Source organism: Eptatretus burgeri, chromosome 6 (assembly GCF_056783735.1).
Source record: "Eptatretus burgeri isolate ZD-2024b chromosome 6, Ebu_testis_v1, whole genome shotgun sequence".
Classification (NCBI taxonomy): Eukaryota; Metazoa; Chordata; class Myxini; order Myxiniformes; family Myxinidae; genus Eptatretus; species Eptatretus burgeri.
Genome location: NC_140966.1, coordinates 110,112,076 through 110,131,277, shown reverse-complemented (window position 1 = coordinate 110,131,277; position 19,202 = coordinate 110,112,076). Strand labels below are relative to the sequence as shown.

General features: G+C 45.9%; 1 protein-coding gene across 1 annotated transcript; it reads left to right on the top strand.

Moving 5' to 3' along the window:
• The first annotated feature begins 421 nt into the window (after positions 1 to 421).
• LOC147025596 (transmembrane O-methyltransferase homolog) lies at positions 422 to 18,979 on the top strand. The gene is made up of 3 exons (XM_085883684.1): positions 422 to 987; positions 15,248 to 15,441; positions 18,047 to 18,979. The coding sequence occupies exons 1-3, from the start codon at positions 585 to 587 to the stop codon at positions 18,347 to 18,349; spliced, it is 900 nt and encodes a 299-aa protein (XP_085739810.1). The 5' UTR covers positions 422 to 584; the 3' UTR covers positions 18,350 to 18,979.
• The last annotated feature ends 223 nt before the right edge of the window (positions 18,980 to 19,202 follow it).

Sequence of the window (19,202 nt, the reverse complement as noted above, 5' to 3'; positions counted from 1 at the left end):
TATTTGCTCTTTTCTTGGAAACCCCACACAATTTCAATGAAACTTGATGACAACCTTCATCACCAGTTATGTACCTAAGGTTGTTCATGGCATCAAAAAATTCAGGGTCTAAGGAGGTATGCGTGGAGGGGGGATGGGGGAAGGGGGGGTTTGAGTGACTTGTCCCCGATCCAGGTGAGCGTCAGGACATGCAGTCCTATATTTTTGAGTCTTGTTGATGTTTGATATTTTGGCATGTTTGTGGGTTCATATTATCTGCAAGAGTGAAACTCAAATTCATGATTAAAATGTCGTCGTTAAAAACTTTGGCACAGGACTGTAGATAATTAATATAACAAAATGTATCCATCATTAAAAATCAAAATCTTATCTGTTGTGCCATTTTTGTGCCCACTCCCACCATTGTAATCCTTCAGGTGGTGCTGTTGTCTCCCCCCATTGCATTGGCCTGCTCGCCCTTTATTGCCTCTCAACTGCTCCGACATCGTCTCCGTCTCAAGTACTCATGGCACTGCACTGTCGCTCCACGAGTACAAGATTGGTTGAATGGCTGTTCCCGTGCGGAGCGCTTGCGCCGATTTGTGATGTCGCACATACCAGAGGGAATGCACAGAGAGGCATGCAGAGGCAGAGCATCAGCAGAAGTGGCAAAATATGCAAAAGGATTGGTGGTGGAGACTCCTGTAAGCGAAAGAGAGCGGGATGGGGTGTGTTGGGCTGGAAAATGGGTAGAGATAAACCCACAAGAGAAACTGAAGAGGAATGACGGGAAGATCTTTCCTCTGATGAAACAGGAGGATCAAATACACCACAGACCGGAGGATAAGAGTATGATGGGGGAAGAGGAAGAGAATGACCAACAACAAAATATGATCATGACAAAGAATGATGTGGAAAAGAAAAAAAAGGACGTGGAAAGGGTATTGAAGCTCATGGACGAGTTCAGCTACTATCACGAACTGGTTCCACACCTTGGCCCTGAGAAAGGTGAGTGGGAACATGGAAACATCCCATACTTTTTCCATCGACAAACAAATTGCTTTTTCTTCACAGAAACACACATTCATGTTTCCCTGCAGGTGAGTAAAAACACTGCTTTTAAAAATTAATTTTTATTTCTTCAGTCAGATAAAAGGCATCTCCCATGAAGCAATCCCACATTTAAATCTGGCATCAAGCAAATACAACCGGTACCGGCAAAACAGAGGCACAACAAACACTACTGGCAAAACGGTGGCACTACAAATGCTACAGACAAAACAGCGGCACTAAAAATGCTACCAGCAAAACGGCGGCATGACAAATGCCACCGGCTAAACAATGGCATTACAAATGCTACAGACAAAACAGCGGCACTACAAATGCTACCGGCAAAACGGCGGCGCGACAAATGCTACCGGCAAAACGGCGGCGCGACAAATGCTACTGGCAAAACGGCGGCGCGACAAATGCTACCGGCTAAACAGTGGCACGACAAATGCTACCAGAAAAACGGCGGCACTATAAATGCTACCGGCAAAGCAGTGGCACCGTAAATGCTTCCGATAAAACAGCGGCACTACAGACACAACCGGCAAAACAGCCGCACTACAAATGCTGCAGACAAAACAGCGGCACGACAAGAGCTACCACCACAACAATGGCACTACAAGTGCTACCAGTAAAACAGTGGCACAACAAATGCTACCGGCAAAACAGTGGCAGTACAAATGATACCGGCAAAACGGTGGCAGGACAAATGCCATCGGTAAAACAGCGGCACCACAAACACTACCGGCAAAACAGCGGCACGACAAGCACCAACGGCAAAGCAGCGGCACTACAAACACTACCAGAAAAACAGCAGCATCACAAACACCACCGGCAAAACGGTAGCATGGCAAATGATACCGGTAAAACAGCGGCACTACAAACACCACCGGCAAAACGGTAGCATGGCAAATGATACCGGTAAAACAGCGGCACTACAAACACTACCGGCAAAACAGCGGCACTACAAATGCTGCAGACAAAACAGCGGCACTACAACAGCTACCACTACAACAGCGGCACTGCAAGTGCTACCAGTAAAACAGTGGCACTATAAATGCTGCCGGCAAAGCAGTGGCACCGTAAACGCTATCGATAAAACAGCGGCACTACAAACACTACCAGCAAAACAGCCGCACTACAAATGCTGCAGACAAAACAGCGGCACTACAAGAGCTCCCACTACAACAATGGCACTACAAGTGTTACCAGTAAAACAGTGGCACGACAAATGCTACCGGCAAAACTGTGGCAGGACAAATGCCATCGGTAAAACAGCAGCACCACAAACACTACCGGCAAAACAGCGGCACGATAAGCACAAACGGCAAAGCAGCCGCACTACAAACACCACCAGAAAAACAGCAGCATCACAAACACTACTGGCAAAATGGTGGCATGGCAAATGATACCGGTAAAACAGCGGCACTACAAACACTACCAGAAAAACAGCGGCACTACAAATGCTGCAGACAAAACAGCGGCACTACAACAGCTACCACTACAACAGCGGCACTGCAAGTGCTACCAGTAAAACAGTGGCACTACAAATGCTACTGGCAAAGCAGTGGCACTACAAATGCTACCGGCAAAGCATTAGCACTACAAATGCTACCAGCAAAGCAGTGGCACCACAAATGCTACCGGCAAAACAGAGGCACTACAAATGCTACCGGAAAACAGTGGCACTACAAATGCAACTGGGAAAATGGTGGCATGACAAATGCTACCAGTAAAGCAGCGGCACTACAAACGCTTCCAGCAAAACGGTGGCACGACAAATGCGACCGGTAAAACAGCGGCACTACAAACACTACCGGCAAAACAGTGGTTCTACAAATTCTACCAGTAAAACAGTGACACTACAAATGCTGCAAACAAAACAGCTGCACTACAAGAGTTCCCACTACAACAGCGGCACTATAAGTGCGACCAGTAAAACAGCAGCACTACAAACACTACCTGGCAAAACAGCGGAACTGCAAATGCTACTGGTAAAACAACGGCACTACAAATGCTGCAAACAAAACAGCTGCACTACAAGAGCTCCCACTACAACAGCTACACTACAAGTGCTACCAGTAAAACAGTGGCACTACAAATGCTACCGGTAAAACAACGGCACTACAAATGCTGCAAACAAAACAGCTGCACTACAAGAGCTCCCACTACAACAGCAGCACTATAAGTGCGACCAGTAAAACAGCAGCACTACAAACACTACCTGGCAAAACAGCGGAACTGCAAATGCTACCGGTAAAACAACGGCACTACAAATGCTGCAAACAAAACAGCTGCACTACAAGTGCTACCAGTAAAACAGTGGCACTACAAATGCTACCAGTAAAACAGCGGCACTACAAATGCTACCGGTAAACAGTTGCACTTCAAATGCCACCAGCAAAACAGTGGCACAACAAATGCTACCGGCAAAACAGTGGCAGTACAAATGATACCGGCAAAACGGTGGCAGGACAAATGCCATCGGTAAAACAGCGGCACCACAAACACTACCGGCAAAACAGCGGCACGACAAGCACCAACGGCAAAGCAGCGGCACTACAAACACTACCAGAAAAACAGCAGCATCACAAACACCACCGGCAAAACGGTAGCATGGCAAATGATACCGGTAAAACAGCGGCACTACAAACACCACCGGCAAAACGGTAGCATGGCAAATGATGCCGGTAAAACAGCGGCACTACAAACACTACCGGCAAAACAGCGGCACTACAAATGCTGCAGACAAAACAGCGGCACTACAACAGCTACCACTACAACAGCGGCACTGCAAGTGCTACCAGTAAAACAGTGGCACTATAAATGCTGCCGGCAAAGCAGTGGCACCGTAAACGCTATCGATAAAACAGCGGCACTACAAACACTACCAGCAAAACAGCCGCACTACAAATGCTGCAGACAAAACAGCGGCACTACAAGAGCTCCCACTACAACAATGGCACTACAAGTGTTACCAGTAAAACAGTGGCACGACAAATGCTACCGGCAAAACTGTGGCAGGACAAATGCCATCGGTAAAACAGCAGCACCACAAACACTACCGGCAAAACAGCGGCACGATAAGCACAAACAGCAAAGCAGCCGCACTACAAACACCACCAGAAAAACAGCAGCATCACAAACACTACTGGCAAAATGGTGGCATGGCAAATGATACCGGTAAAACAGCGGCACTACAAACACTACCAGAAAAACAGCGGCACTACAAATGCTGCAGACAAAACAGCGGCACTACAACAGCTACCACTACAACAGCGGCACTGCAAGTGCTACCAGTAAAACAGTGGCACTACATATGCTACTGGCAAAGCAGTGGCACTACAAATGCTACCAGCAAAGCAGTGGCACCACAAATGCTACCGGCAAAACAGAGGCACTACAAATGCTACCGGAAAACAGTGGCACTACAAATGCAACTGGGAAAATGGTGGCATGACAAATGCTACCAGTAAAGCAGCGGCACTACAAACGCTTCCAGCAAAACGGTGGCACGACAAATGCGACCGGTAAAACAGCGGCACTACAAACACTACCGGCAAAACAGTGGTTCTACAAATTCTACCAGTAAAACAGTGACACTACAAATGCTGCAAACAAAACAGCTGCACTACAAGAGTTCCCACTACAACAGCGGCACTATAAGTGCGACCAGTAAAACAGCAGCACTACAAACACTACCTGGCAAAACAGCGGAACTGCAAATGCTACTGGTAAAACAACGGCACTACAAATGCTGCAAACAAAACAGCTGCACTACAAGAGCTCCCACTACAACAGCTACACTACAAGTGCTACCAGTAAAACAGTGGCACTACAAATGCTACCGGTAAAACAACGGCACTACAAATGCTGCAAACAAAACAGCTGCACTACAAGAGCTCCCACTACAACAGCAGCACTATAAGTGCGACCAGTAAAACAGCAGCACTACAAACACTACCTGGCAAAACAGCGAACTGCAAATGCTACCGGTAAAACAACGGCACTACAAATGCTGCAAACAAAACAGCTGCACTACAAGTGCTACCAGTAAAACAGTGGCACTACAAATGCTACCAGTAAAACAGCGGCACTACAAATGCTACCGGTAAACAGTTGCACTTCAAATGCCACCAGCAAAACAGTGGCACAACAAATGCTACCGGCAAAACAGTGGCACTACAAACACTACCGGCAAAACGGTGACATGACAAATGCTACCGATAAAACAGTGGCACTACAAACACAATCGGCAAAACAGCGGCACTAGGAATGCTACCGGCGAAACGGTGGCACGGCAAATGCTACCGTTAAAACAGCGGCACTACAAACATTACCGGCAAAACAGTGGCACTACAAATGCTGCAGACAAAACAGCGGCACTACAAGAGCTACCACTACAACAGTGGCACTACAAGTGCTACCAGTAAAACAGCGGCACTACAAATGATACAGACAAAACAGCGGCACTGCATGTGCTACCAGAAAAAACAGCGGCACCACAAATGCCACCGGCAACACAGTGGCACTACAAACACTACCAACAAAACAGCGGCAATACAAATGCTACCGGTAAAACGGTGGAACGACAAATGCTACCGGTAAAACAGCGGCACGACAAATGCTACCGGAAAAACGGTGGCACGACAAATGCTTCCGGTAAAACAGTGGCACTGCAAGTGCTACAGACAAAACAGTGGCACTACAAATGCTGCAGACAAAACAGTGGCACTACAAATGCTGCAGACAAAACAGCAGCACTACAAGAGCTACCACTACAACAGCGGCACTACAAGTGCTACCACTACAACAGCGGCACTACAAGTGCTACCAGTAAAACAGCGGAACTACAAATGCTACAGACAAAACTGCGGCACTACAAATGCTACCAGTAAAACAGCAGCAGCACAAATGCCACTGGCAAGACAGTGGCACTAAAAATGCTATCGGTAAGACAGCAACACTACAAATGCCACCGGCAAAACAGTGGCACTACAAATGCTACCGAAAAAGCAGTGGCTCCACAAATTTATCAAGAACAAACAGTTCCACCACAAATTTAACTTGAAAACAGCCCCACCACAAATTTACTCTTAAAGAAAGCAGCACCACAAACTTAACCTGAAAACATCTATGCCGTAAATTTATCTTAAAAGACAGCAGCAACAGATTCACGGGAATAACAGTGGCACTACAAGCTTAATCGGAAAAATGGTGGCACCACAAATTTAACCGGGATGACAGCTGCACTGCAAGTATAACCCGAAAGAAAGCTTCACCACGTAATTTAACCAAAAACAGCATCACCCCAATTTATCCGCAAGAAACAGTGCAACCGCAAATTTAACTGGAAAACAGATTTAACCAGAAAAACAACCATGCTGCAAATTTACTCGCAAAAACAGTGGCACCACAAATTTAACGAGGATAACAGCTGCACTGCAAATATAGCTGGAAAGACAGCTGTACCACATATTTTAACGAGAAACAGCGTTAACCAGAAAAACAGCGACTCCACGAATTTAACCGGATAAACAATGGCACCACAAATTTAACAACAAAAACAGTGGCACCACAAGTTTAACTGAAAAGCAGTGGCACCACAAATTTAACTAGAAAAACAGTGGCACCACAAATTTCACTTAAAAACAGTGGCACCACAAGTTTATCTGAAAAACAGTGGCACCACAAATTTAACTGAAAAGCAGTGGCACCACAAATTTAATGAGAAAAACAGTGGCACCACAAATTTAACGAGAAAAACAGTGGTACCACAAATTTAACTGAAAAACTGGCACCACAAGTTTAACTGAAAAACAGTGGCACCACAAGTTTAACTGAAAAGCAGTGGCTCCCCAAGTTTAACTGAAAAGTAGTGGCTCCACAAGTTAAACTGAAAAACAGTGGCTGCACAAGTTTAACTGAAAAGCAGTGGCACCACAAATTTAACGAGAAAAACAGGAGCACCACAAATTTAACAAGAAAAACAAGAGCACCACAAATTTCACTGAAAAATAGTGGAACCACAAATTTAACTAGAAAAACAGTGGCACCACAAATTTAACTAGAAAAACAGTGGCACCACAAATTTAATGAGAAAAACAGTGGCTCCACAAATTTAACTGGAAAGCATTGGCTCCACAAATTTAATTGGAAAAACAGTGGCGCCACAAATTTAACTGAAAAAACAGTGGCGCCACAATTTAACTGGAAAACATTGGCTCTACACATTTAACTGGAAAAACAGTGGCGCCACAAATTTAACTGGAAAGCAGTGGCTCCACAAATTTAACTGGAAAAACAGTGGCGCCACAAATTTAACTGAAAAAGCAGTGGCGCCACAAATTTAACTGGAAAACAGTGGCACCACAAATTTCAACTGGAAAAACAGTGGCTCCACAAATTTACCTGGAAAATAGTGGCTCCACAAATTTAACTGGAAAAACAGCGGCTCCACAAATTTAACTGGAAAACAGTGGCTCCACAAGTTGAACTGAAAAACAGTGGCACCACAAATTTAACTGGAAAACAGTGGTACCACAAATTTAACTGGAAAAACAGTGGCACCACAAATTTAACTGGAAAACAGTGGCGACACAAATTTAACTGGAAAACAGTGGCGACACAAATTTAACTGGAAAACAGTGGCACCACAAATTTAACTGGAAAAACAGTGGCACCACAAATTTAACTGGAAAACAGTGGCGCCACAAATTTAACTGGAAAAACAGTGGCTCCACAAATTTAACTGGAAAAACAGTGGCACCACAAATTTAACTGGAAAAACATTGGCTCCACAAATTTAACTGGAAAACAGTGGCTCCACAAATTTAACTGGAATAACAGTGGCTCCACAAATTTAACTGGAATAACAGTGGCGCCACAAATTTAACTGGAAAACAGTGGCTCCACAAATTTAACTGGAAAACAGTGGCTCCTCAATTTAACTGGAAAACAGTGGCTCTACACATTTAACTGGAAAAAGAGTGGCTCCACAAATTTAAGTGGAAAACAGTGGCTCCACAAATTTAACTGGAAAACAGTGGCTCCACAATTTAACTGGAAAACAGTGGCTCTACATATTTAACTGGAAAAACAGTGGCGCCACAAATTTAACTGGAAAGCAGTGGCTCCACAAATTTAACTGGAAAAACAGTGGCACCACAAATTTAACTGGAAAACAGTGGCTCCACAATTTAACTGGAAAACAGTGGCTCTACACATTTAACTGGAAAAACAGTGGCTCCACAAATTTAACTGGGAAACAGTGGCTCCACAAATTTAACTGAAAAACAGTGGCTCCACAAGTTTAACTGAAAAGCAGTGGCTCCACAAATTTTAACTGGAAAACATTGGCTCCACAAATTTAACTGGAAAAACAGCGGCTCCACAAATTTAACTGGAAAACAGTGGCTCCACAAGTTGAACTGAAAAACAGTGGCACCACAAATTTAACTGGAAAACAGTGGTACCACAAATTTAACTGGAAAATAGTGGCACCACAAGTTTAACTGAAAAACAGCGGCTCCACAAGTATAACTGAAAAACAGCGGCTCCACAAATTTAACTGGAAAAAGAGCGGCACCACAAATTTAACTGGAAAAACAGTGGGACCACAAATTTAACTGGAAAAACAGTGGCGCCACAAATTTAACTGGAAAACAGTGACACCACAAATTTAACTGGAAAAACAGTGGCACCACAAATTTAACTGGAAAACAGTGGCAACACAAATTTAACTGGAAAACAGTGGCACCACAAATTTAACTGGAAAAACAGTGGTGCCACAAATTTAACTGGAAAAACATTGGCTCCACAATTTAACTGGAAAACAGTGGCTCTACACATTTAACTGCAAAAACAGTGGCTCCATATATTTAACTGGAAAACAGTGGCTCCACAAATTTAACTGGAAAAACAGCGGCTCCACAAATTTAACTGGAAAAACAGCGGCTCCACAAATTTAACTTGAAAACAGTGGCTCCACAAGTTTAACTGAAAGTAGTGGCTCCACAAGTTGAACTGAAAAACAGTGGCACCACAAATTTAACTGGAAACCATGGTACCACAAATTTAACTGGAAAATAGTGGCACCACAAGTTTAACTGGAAAACAGCGGCACCACAAATTTAACTGGAAAATAGTGGCACCACAAGTTTAACTGAAAAACAGCGGCTCCACAAATTTAACTGGAAAACAGTGGCTCCACAAATTTACCTGGAAAAACAGCGGCTCCACAAATTTAACTGGAAAAACAGTGGCACCACAAATTTAACTGGAAAAACAGTGGCGCCCAAATTTAACTGGAAAACAGTGGCACCACAAATTTAACTGGAAAAACAGTGGCACCACAAATTTAACTGGAAAAACAGTGGCACCACAAATTTAACTGGAAAACAGTGGTACCACAAATTTAACTGGAAAATAGTGGCACCACAAGTTTAACTGAAAAACAGCGGCTCCACAAGTATAACTGAAAAACAGCATCTCCACAAATTTAACTGGACAAACAGTGGCACCACAAATTTAACTGCAAAAACAGTGGCACCACAAATTGAACTGGAAAAACAGTGGCACCACAAATTTAACTGGAAAAACAGTGGCACCACAAATTTAACTGGAAAATAGTGGCACCACAAGTTTAACTGAAAAACAGCGGCTCCACAAGTATAACTGAAAAACAGTGGCTCCACAAATTTACCTGGAAAACAGTGGCTCCACAAATTTAACTGGAAAACATTGGCTCCACAAATTTAACTGGAAAAACAGCGGCTCCACAAATTTAACTGGAAAAACAGTGGCACCACAAATTTAACTGGAAAAACAGTGGCACCACAAATTTAACTGGAAAACAGTGGTACCACAAATTTAACTGGAAAATAGTGGCACCACAAGTTTAACTGAAAAACAGCGGCTCCACAAGTATAACTGAAAAACAGCGGCTCCACAAATTTAACTGGAAAAACAGCGGCTCCACAAATTTAACTGCAAAAACAGTGGCGCCACAAATTTAACTGGAAAAACAGTGGCGCCACAAATTTAACTGGAAAACAGTGGCACCACAAATTTAACTAGAAAAACAGTGGCACCACAAATTTAACTGGAAAACAGTGGCAACACAAATTTAACTGGAAAACAGTGGCACCACAAATTTAACTGGAAAAACAGTGGTGCCACAAATTTAACTGGAAAAACAGTGGCTCCACAATTTAACTGGAAAACAGTGGCTCTACACATTTAACTGCAAAAATAGTGGCACCACAAATTTTAACTGGAAAAACAGTGGCTCCACAAATTTAACTGGAAAACAGTGGCTCCACAAATTTAACTGGAAAACAGTGGCTCCACAAATTTAACTGGAAAAACAGCGGCTCCACAAATTTAACTGGAAAACAGTGGCTCCAGAAGTTGAACTGAAAAACAGTGGCACCACAAATTTCACTGGAAAACAGTGGTACCACAAATTCAACTGGAAAACAGTGGCACCACAAGTTTAACTGGAAAACAGTGGCACCACAAATTTAACTGTAAAACAGTGGCTCTACAAATTTAACTGGAAAAACAGCGGCTCCAAAAATTTAACTGGAAAACAGTGGCACCACAAATTTAACTGGAAAAACAGCGACTCCACAAATTTATCTGTAAAAACAGGGGCACCACAAATTTAACTGAAAAACAGTGGCACCACAAGTTTAACTGAAAAACAGTAGCACCACAAATTTAACTGGAAAAACAGCGGCTCCACAAATTTAACTGATAATACAGCCACTCCACAAATTTAACTGTAAAAACAGGGGCACCACAAGTTTAACTCAAAAACAGTGGCATCACAAATTTAACTGGAAAACAGTGGCTCCACAAATTTAACTGAAAAGCAGTGGCACCAAAAATTTAACTGAAAAGCAGTGGCACCACAAATTTAACTGAAAAGCAGTGGCACCACAAATTGAACTGGAAAACAGTAGCACCACAAATTTAACTGGAAAACAGTGGCACCACAAGTTTAACTGGAAAACAGCGGCTCCACAAATATCACCGCGACGGCAGTGAGTGACATTGCACATGATTCCAGGTAAAACAGACACACTGCAAATGTTACTTGTTCTGGCTAACTATCCACTGTACTATCCATTTTTGTAACTCCACCATAACTTGGCTTTTTCATTTTCTGAGTTTTATCTGTCACTCCCAGTTTCACACAGATGCCATGGAAACAACTGCATTATTAATTCATGAATCAGATGTTATGGAAACAACTCTATTCAAAATTTTCCAACAAATATAACTTACCCATCACTTCACCAATGGGAATATTGAGGGGTTGGGGAAAAAGAGGGAGGGAGAGAGAGGAGGGAGGGGAAAGAGAAGAGGGGAGGGGGGAGAGAGAGAGGGGAAGGGTAGAGATAGGGGGATAGCAAGGCGAGGTGAGGAAGAGGGGGGGGAGCTACGAAGGCGGGAGCTAGGAATGGGAAAGAGCAAGTTAGGCGAGGGCGGGGCGAGCGACCCCTCCCCAAATGTTGCTATACAAGGGGTGGGAGTGAGGAGCATGGGGGAGAGAGAGGAGGAGGGAAGGGATGGAGTGGAGAGGATGTTTGGGTGGAGGTAAATTTGAGGGGAGGGTGTTCTGGATCTGCATTTGGAGGGGAACTTGAGGGGGAAAGAGGAGGGAGGAGTTCTTGATATGTGTTTGGAAGTGGAGCTTTAAGGGAAGGGGGAGAGGGCAAAGCAGGATTGAACGAAATGGGGTACATTAAAACAGCATGTTGATACAGAATGTAGAGAATGCCTGGAGATGTTCATTTGGGGGTGGAGATGGGAGAGGATTTGAGAGGAGGTAAGTGTGAGGGGAGGGGATGGCAGTATGAGGGGAGGGGGAAAGGAACGCAGTGTGGGGGGGGTGAGGGAGGCAGCGTGAGCAGAGGGGAAGGCAGTGTGAGGGGAGGGGAAGGGATGGCAGCTTCAGGGGAAGGGTGGCAGCATGAGGGGAGGAGAAGAGATGTGACCATGAGGGGAAGGAATGGCAGCATGGGGGGAGGAGAAGAGATGTGAGCATGAGGGGAAGGGAGAGCAGCATAAGGGGAAGGGATGGCAGCATGAGGGGAAGGGAAGGCAGCATGAGGGGAAGGGAAAGCAGTTTGAAGGGAAGGGAAGGCAGTGTGAGGGGAGAGGAAGGCCACATGAGGAGAAGAGAAGGGATGCCAGCATGAGGGGAGGAGAAGGGATGGTACCGTAAGGGGAGGGGAAGGGATGGCACCATGAGGGTAGGAGTAGAGATGTGAGCATGAGGGGAAGGGATGGCAGCATGAGGGGAGGGGAAGGGATGGCAGCGTGAGGGGAAGGGAAGTCAGCATGAGGGGAGGGGAAGGGATGGCAGTGTGAGGGGAAGGGAAGGCAGCATGAGGGGAGGAGAAGGGATGCCAGTATGAGGGGAAGGGATGGCAGAATGAGGGGAGGGGAAGGGAAGGCAGCATGAGGAGAGGGGAAGGGATGGCAGCATGAGGTGAAGGGAAGGCAGATTGAGGGAAGGGGAAGGCAGAGTGAGGGGAGGGGAAGGCACAGTGAGGGGAGGGGAAGACAGACTGATTGGAGGGGAAGGCAGAGTGATGGGAGGGGAAGGCAGAGTGAGGGGAGGGGAAGACAGAGTGATGGGAGGGAAAAGCAGAGTGAGGGGAGGGGAAAGGATGGCAGCCTGAGGGGAGTGAATGGATGGCAGTGTGAAGGGAGGGGAAGGCAGCATGAGGGGAGGAAAAAGGATGCCAGAATGAGGGGGAAGGGATGGCAGCATGAGGGAAACAGATGGCAGCGTGAGGGGAAGGGATGGTAGAGTGATGTGAGGGGAGGGGAAGGCAGAGTGAGAGGAGGGGAAGGGATGGCAGCATGAGGGGAGGTGAAGGTATGGCAGCGTGAAGTGAAGGGAAGGCAGAGTGAGGGAAGGGGAAGGCAGAGTAAGGGGAGGGGAAGGCAGAGTGAGGGAAGGGGAAGGCAGAGTAAGGGAAGGGGAAGGCAGAGTGAGGGGAGGGGGAGGGATGGCAGCATGAGGGGAGAGGAAAGGATGCTCACGTTAGGGGAGGAGAAGGCAGCGTGAGGGGAGGGGAAGGAAGTGTGTCGGGAAGGGAAGGCAGTGTGTTGGTGTGGGAATGGGAAGGCAGCATGAGGGGAGGGGAAGGCAGAGTGAGAGGAGGGGAAGGGATGGCAGCATGAGGGGAGGTGAAGGTATGGCAGCGTGAAGTGAAGGGAAGGCAGAGTGAGGGAAGGGGAAGGCAGAGTAAGGGGAGGGGAAGGCAGAGTGAGGGAAGGGGAAGGCAGAGTAAGGGAAGGGGAAGGCAGAGTGAGGGGAGGGGGAGGGATGGCAGCATGAGGGGAGAGGAAAGGATGCTCACGTTAGGGGAGGAGAAGGCAGCGTGAGGGGAGGGAAAGGCAGTGTGTCAGGAAGGGAAGGCAGTGTGTGGGTGAGGGGATGGGAAGGCAGTGTGTCGGGCAGGGAAGGCAACGTGTGGGTGTGGGGATGGGAAGGCTGCTAAGGGGAGGGGAAGTGGCTTAAGCACTCAAGCAAGCACTCAAATGGAACACCGGCCTTGGCAATTAATTACCAATCAGTCAAATAAACCAATGCGCCCCGAAATGTTCAAGCAATGTCCGAATTGGACAAATGAACACTTTTTTTTAGCAGTCAGAACTGCTGCCAAGTTAAATTCTGGAGGTGATATTTTGTAATTCTGCATAGTTTAAGACATTTTCGTGGTTATGCCATGTGCAGAAATGAAATATAGCCATGAACGCTGGCGTCTCCGGGCATTTATAAGCATTGCAATGTACCCAGCGATTCATAGCTATGATGAACAGGCATTTGATAATGTGAGTGAGGAAAGTGTAAAAAAATAAATAAAAAAAATACTTTATCGTTCATAAATTGGTACGGATTGTTCCAAGTCGTGGCATGGTTGAGCAGGCCAAAAAACATGGCGGCTTCAGATCCCAGTGAGGTAACCCAGAGGGAAGAGGTGGAGGGGAAAGGAGAGAGGAGTTATGGGAGCGATGAGTGGTGGGGGAAGGGAAGACAGTGTGAGGTGAGAGGAAGGGAAAGCAAACATGCGGTGGAGCATTAATTACATTTCATACCATCTCATCAAAATGATTCAGCATAGAATAACAGTGAAGATTGAAACAAAATAATGTCTGAAATCCATTTTCTCCCACTCATAGAATAAACCCGGTCTGGAGACAAACTCCTGTCCGGACAAGTCTGCAGACAAAATCCCGGCCAGACCACCCAAATGTGTCCAGAGTCAAGCAGTCCGGAGACAAACACTGCCCAGACGCGTCTGGAGAAAAAAAAAAACACCTGTACGCGTCTGGAGCCAAGCTGGCTGGAGACGAACAACGCTCGGACACGTCCGAAGACAAACACCATCCAAGGGTGAGAGAGACAGAGAGAGGGAGAGGGAGAGAGGAGATGGGAGAGAGGAGATGCGGGAGGAAGGTACTGCACTGTATTGGGAGAGGGTAGAGCAAGGAGATGGGACAAAGATAGAGAGATGGGAGGGAGAGTGAGAGATGCTGGAGCAATGTACTGCACTGTATTGGGAGGGGGTAAAACAAGGATGGGATAGAGAGAGAGGGTGAGACAGAGAGACAGAGGTGGGGGTGGCAGAGTTAGCAGAAAGAATATGTTTTGCTTAATGAACAACACACACACACACACACACACACACATACACACACATACACACACATACACACACATACACACACACACACACACACACACACACACACACACACACACACACACACATTGCATTTTGTTTGCATAGATAACATTAGCATTCACATGGTCCAGAAAACTGAAAGATTGAGTCAAACAATCATTCGCTTGCTTTCATCGGGGGTGAGAAAGAATAATAGAAAATACTCTTCATTATCCAGGTTATCCAGAAAATAACAATGTACTATTATCCAGAAATTAAAACAGAAATACTTCATACCTACCTGGAGACAAAACACATCATTTTTGTGAAACCACCAGCAGGAAAAGGGAGGGTGAGTGTATGTGTGTGTGTGTGTGTGTGTGTGTGTGTGTGTGTGTGTGTGTGTGTGTGTGTGTGTGTGTGTGTGTGTGTGTGTGTGTGTGTGTGTGTGTGTGTGTGTGTGTGTGTGTGTGTGTAAAAGTGGCGCATGCATGCGTGTAAGTGTGTACGTGTGTGTGTGTGCTCAGGACACCTCCTCGAACGTGTGGTGCAAGTACTTCAACCACGTTGGGTGCTACAACTCGGTTGTCGCCAGGGTTATGCTGCACTGTGGGTTACACCTTGGCTTCCTCTAAATACCACCTTGATGCTCATTGAGAGCAAACGTGAAAACCTGCACGTGGCTCATGACATGCTTCATACAGCACAGGTCACCACAAAGGTCAGGGATGAAGCATCAACAAGATAAATTCAAATCTTAAGGCTTTATGGTTCCTCCAAACAGCACCTTATAAATGTCTTCCCCTTTCCCTCCATAAGTAATCTCCCTCTAAGTTAAAATTCACAGGTTATAATGAATCTCTATATAATAATATGCTTGTTCGTCCATCCGTCCATGTGTAATTCTCCTTTCCACCCATTGGTTGGACAGCTAGCCTGACTCCACCTGCAATTGTAACCTGAAAAATCATACAGCCACCATTTTGGTGATGTGTGAAACGAAAGACATCTTTGGAGCTGTCATATTCCCAATCACCATGCCCTCGCTATAAGTTTACCCTTCAGGGTAAAACGAGCAAAGCGACAGTTAAAGGGATCATCAAATATCGAAAAGTTGGAGCTGATAGGCATCAGGGGCCTTGTGAAGGCAAGAGTAGTTGTAGGCCTCAACCTTCAGTCCTTAGGCTTCAGGCTTCTGGTGTCAGCCTGTGGGCCAGTGCAATTGGAATCTATCGGAGCTATATAACCACGATATTTTATACAGTACTAGCAAATATAACCCATCACTTTGCTGATGGAGCTATTAAGGGGGGAGAAAGGGGGAGGGATAGAGGAAGAAGGGGATGGAGAGAGAGGAGAGAGGGGGAAGGGAGAGGAGAGAGGGGGGATGAGAGAAGAGGGTTGGGGGAGTTGGGAGGGGAGGGAGAAAGGGAGTAGGAGAAGGGGGAAGTGGGTAGAGGGATGCAGTTTAGGAGGAGGTAAGTGTGAGGTGAGTGGTTCGTTTGGTAGTGGGACTTGTGCAGAGAATGGGGGGGGGTCGGTGGTAGCGCAGAATTGAACGAAATGAGGTACGTTAATATAGCACATGGAGACTGCCAGGAGATGTCCACAAGGGGTGGAGAGGGGAGGGGGTAAGCATGAGGGGAAGTGGAGGGAAGGTAACATGATGGGAAAGGAAGGAAACATGAGGGCAAGAGAAGGTAAGGCAGTGTGAGGGGAAGGGAAGGTGGTGTGAGAGGAAGCGAAGGGAAGGCAAAGCAAAAGTAGGGGAAGGCAGCATGAGAAGAAGGGAAGGCAGCGTGAGGGGAAGGGAAGGTGGCATGAGGGGTGGGGAAAGCAGCATGAGGGGCGGGGACAGCAGTGTGAGGGGAAGGGAAGGTGGCATGAGGGGAAGGGAAGGCAGTGTGAGGGGAAGGGAAGGCAGTGTGAGGGGAAGGGAAGGCAGTGTGAGGGGAAGGGCGGGGAAGGCAGCGTAAGGGGCGTGGAAGGTGGCATGAGGGGAAGGGAAGGCAGCATGAGGGGAAGGGAAGGCAGTGCAAGGGGAAGGGAAGGCAGTGTGAGGGGAAGGGAAGGCAGTGTGTGGGGAAGGGATGGTGGCGTGAAGGGAAGGGAAGGTCGTGTGAGGGGAGGGGGAGAAAAGGGGAAGGGCAATAAAATGCACCCAAACAGCAACGTTTCCTTTTTAACCACCAGGTTCCACATAAAACCAGGTGTGATCATTTATAACCCATGCTATGGACCTGGCAAAGGCCTGCCTGCATGCATGCTTGTACATGTAGCGACCTTTGCACCCCTCCGGTTGGTTCATTACAAATCTAATTCATACATTCTACCTGAATGGGAAGCAGTTTTAAATTCAAAAGTAAACTGTCAGTTCTTAACAGTCCCCTTAACAGAGGGGGGGGAGTGGAGAAGCAGGGGGAGGGTCGAGGGTTGAGAGAGAGAGATAGGTAGAGGAAAGGTGAGGGGATGGATCAGGGATAGAGGGGGGGAGAGAGAGAGAGAGAGAGAGAGAGAGAGAGAGAGAGAGAGAGAGAGAGAGTGAGAGAGAGAGAGAGAGAGAGAGAGAGAGAGAGAGAGAGAGAGAGAGAGAGAGAGATAGATAGATAGATAGATAGATAGATAGATAGATAGATAGATAGATAGATAGATAGATAGATAGATATATATATATATATATATATATATATATATATATATATATATATATATATATATATATATATAACTAGATTTGGATAAATTAACTGTTTTTTCCTCTTAGTGACAGGCCTGAGGCCTTTTCGTCAAGTAACTCGATATTCCCAAATTTTCCTGTGGAGAAAGTAAATTTATGGTCGGACACTGCTTGCCCTGGATAGATTAACCAGTTCTTCCTCGATGATTACATTGATTTGAATAAGGCTTGGTGGTATATTTCTCAATATGAGAACATCTTAACCTAAAGTTAAACCCTCCCCCCCCCCATAAAAAAATTCTGGATCCATCCCTGTATCTCCCCTCGTCAAAGAAGTCGGGGAGGACGGGGGGAGACATTGCCGCCTCTTGCCCCCACCTGTTGAAGCCCATGTGTAGTATCTATATATCACAATATTTCAAAACGTTTTGGATGGATTATGACGAAACTTGGTGGATGAGATGGGTATGTGACGGTTCAGGTCCAGATGCAGATCCGGCCTATCAGTGGGATGGGATACAAAACGTAAACTGTTCAGCCTGGTGGAGGTATGCGCCCTTCCGAGTGCCATTCTTGTTGTGCTGTGTTTGTAAATCTCTCAAAGGGATCTCACAAAACTCCTCATTCCCCACCCTGTTGTTTTCTTCAGGTAATCTTCATCCAGGGCCATTCCTCTGAAAAGCTGCCACAACTTCGATCAGAGTTCCTTGTTGCATCCTTCCACCTCGTCCTTATGACGCACAACACCAATACCTTCAGGCAAGACCTCGAACTGTTGCTTTCTTTGGCTCTTCTGGCCCCAGGTGCCATAGTGTTAGCAGACCATGCACCTCGTCCTCTGCTTCGTGCTGCTCGCAGCTCAGGGCGGTTTGATGTGCGGACGCGACCGGCTATGCTCCAGTACGAGCCACGACTCAGAGACGGTGTGGCCCAGCTCAACTTCCTTGGCTAAAATGGAATCTTGCTCATCACACAATGGTAATAAATGCAAAAGGTCAACTCTTGAGAACCATTAGACATGATGATCACAATTGCCATCATATCCTGTTACTTCTTAAAGAGGACATTTTGATGAAGAGTTTTATTACCTTCATGAAAGAGATCTTCAAACAGCAAGAGGATAGCAAGGTAAAACAATAAATAAATTAATCTATCGATACGAAAAAACATCAGTGTGTGTGTGTGTGTGTGTGTGTGTGTGTGTGTGTGTGTGTGTGTGTGTGTGTGTGTGTGTGTGTGTGTGTGTGTGTGTGTGTGTGTGTGATGGTGAGGGGTTTCCTCAGTGTGTCCTCCATAACTCCAAAATCATGAAACCTTGCAGCCTGAAAGTTTGCGTGCATAAATAAGAAAACTCCAAGGAAGTGCAACAGTGAAAATTGGGTGTTTAGGTTAATTAAAACACCCCTTTTGAAAATAATTAACGGCCTTATTTAATTATATCCTTCATCAGGTGATCCTCGGCCATATCACTCTCTGGGTCTTAAGACGTTTCCTGCGTAACCTCGTTGGGGTCTGAAGCCGCCATGTTTTTTGGCCTGCTCAATCATGCCTAGACTTGGAACAGTCTGCAACAATTTCTTAATGATTAGTTTTTTTTTTCACTTTCTTCACTCTTATTATCAAATGCCTGTTCATCATAGTTATGAATCACTGTATACATCGCTTTCATAAGTGCTACAGTTTTCAAATTAGGAGCTTACAGCAATTTCATACATTATATGATACGATTTTCCACGATCTACTCTCATGGACGAATTACAGTATATCATCGAAATATTATTTCCGTTTTGAGGATCGGATATTGT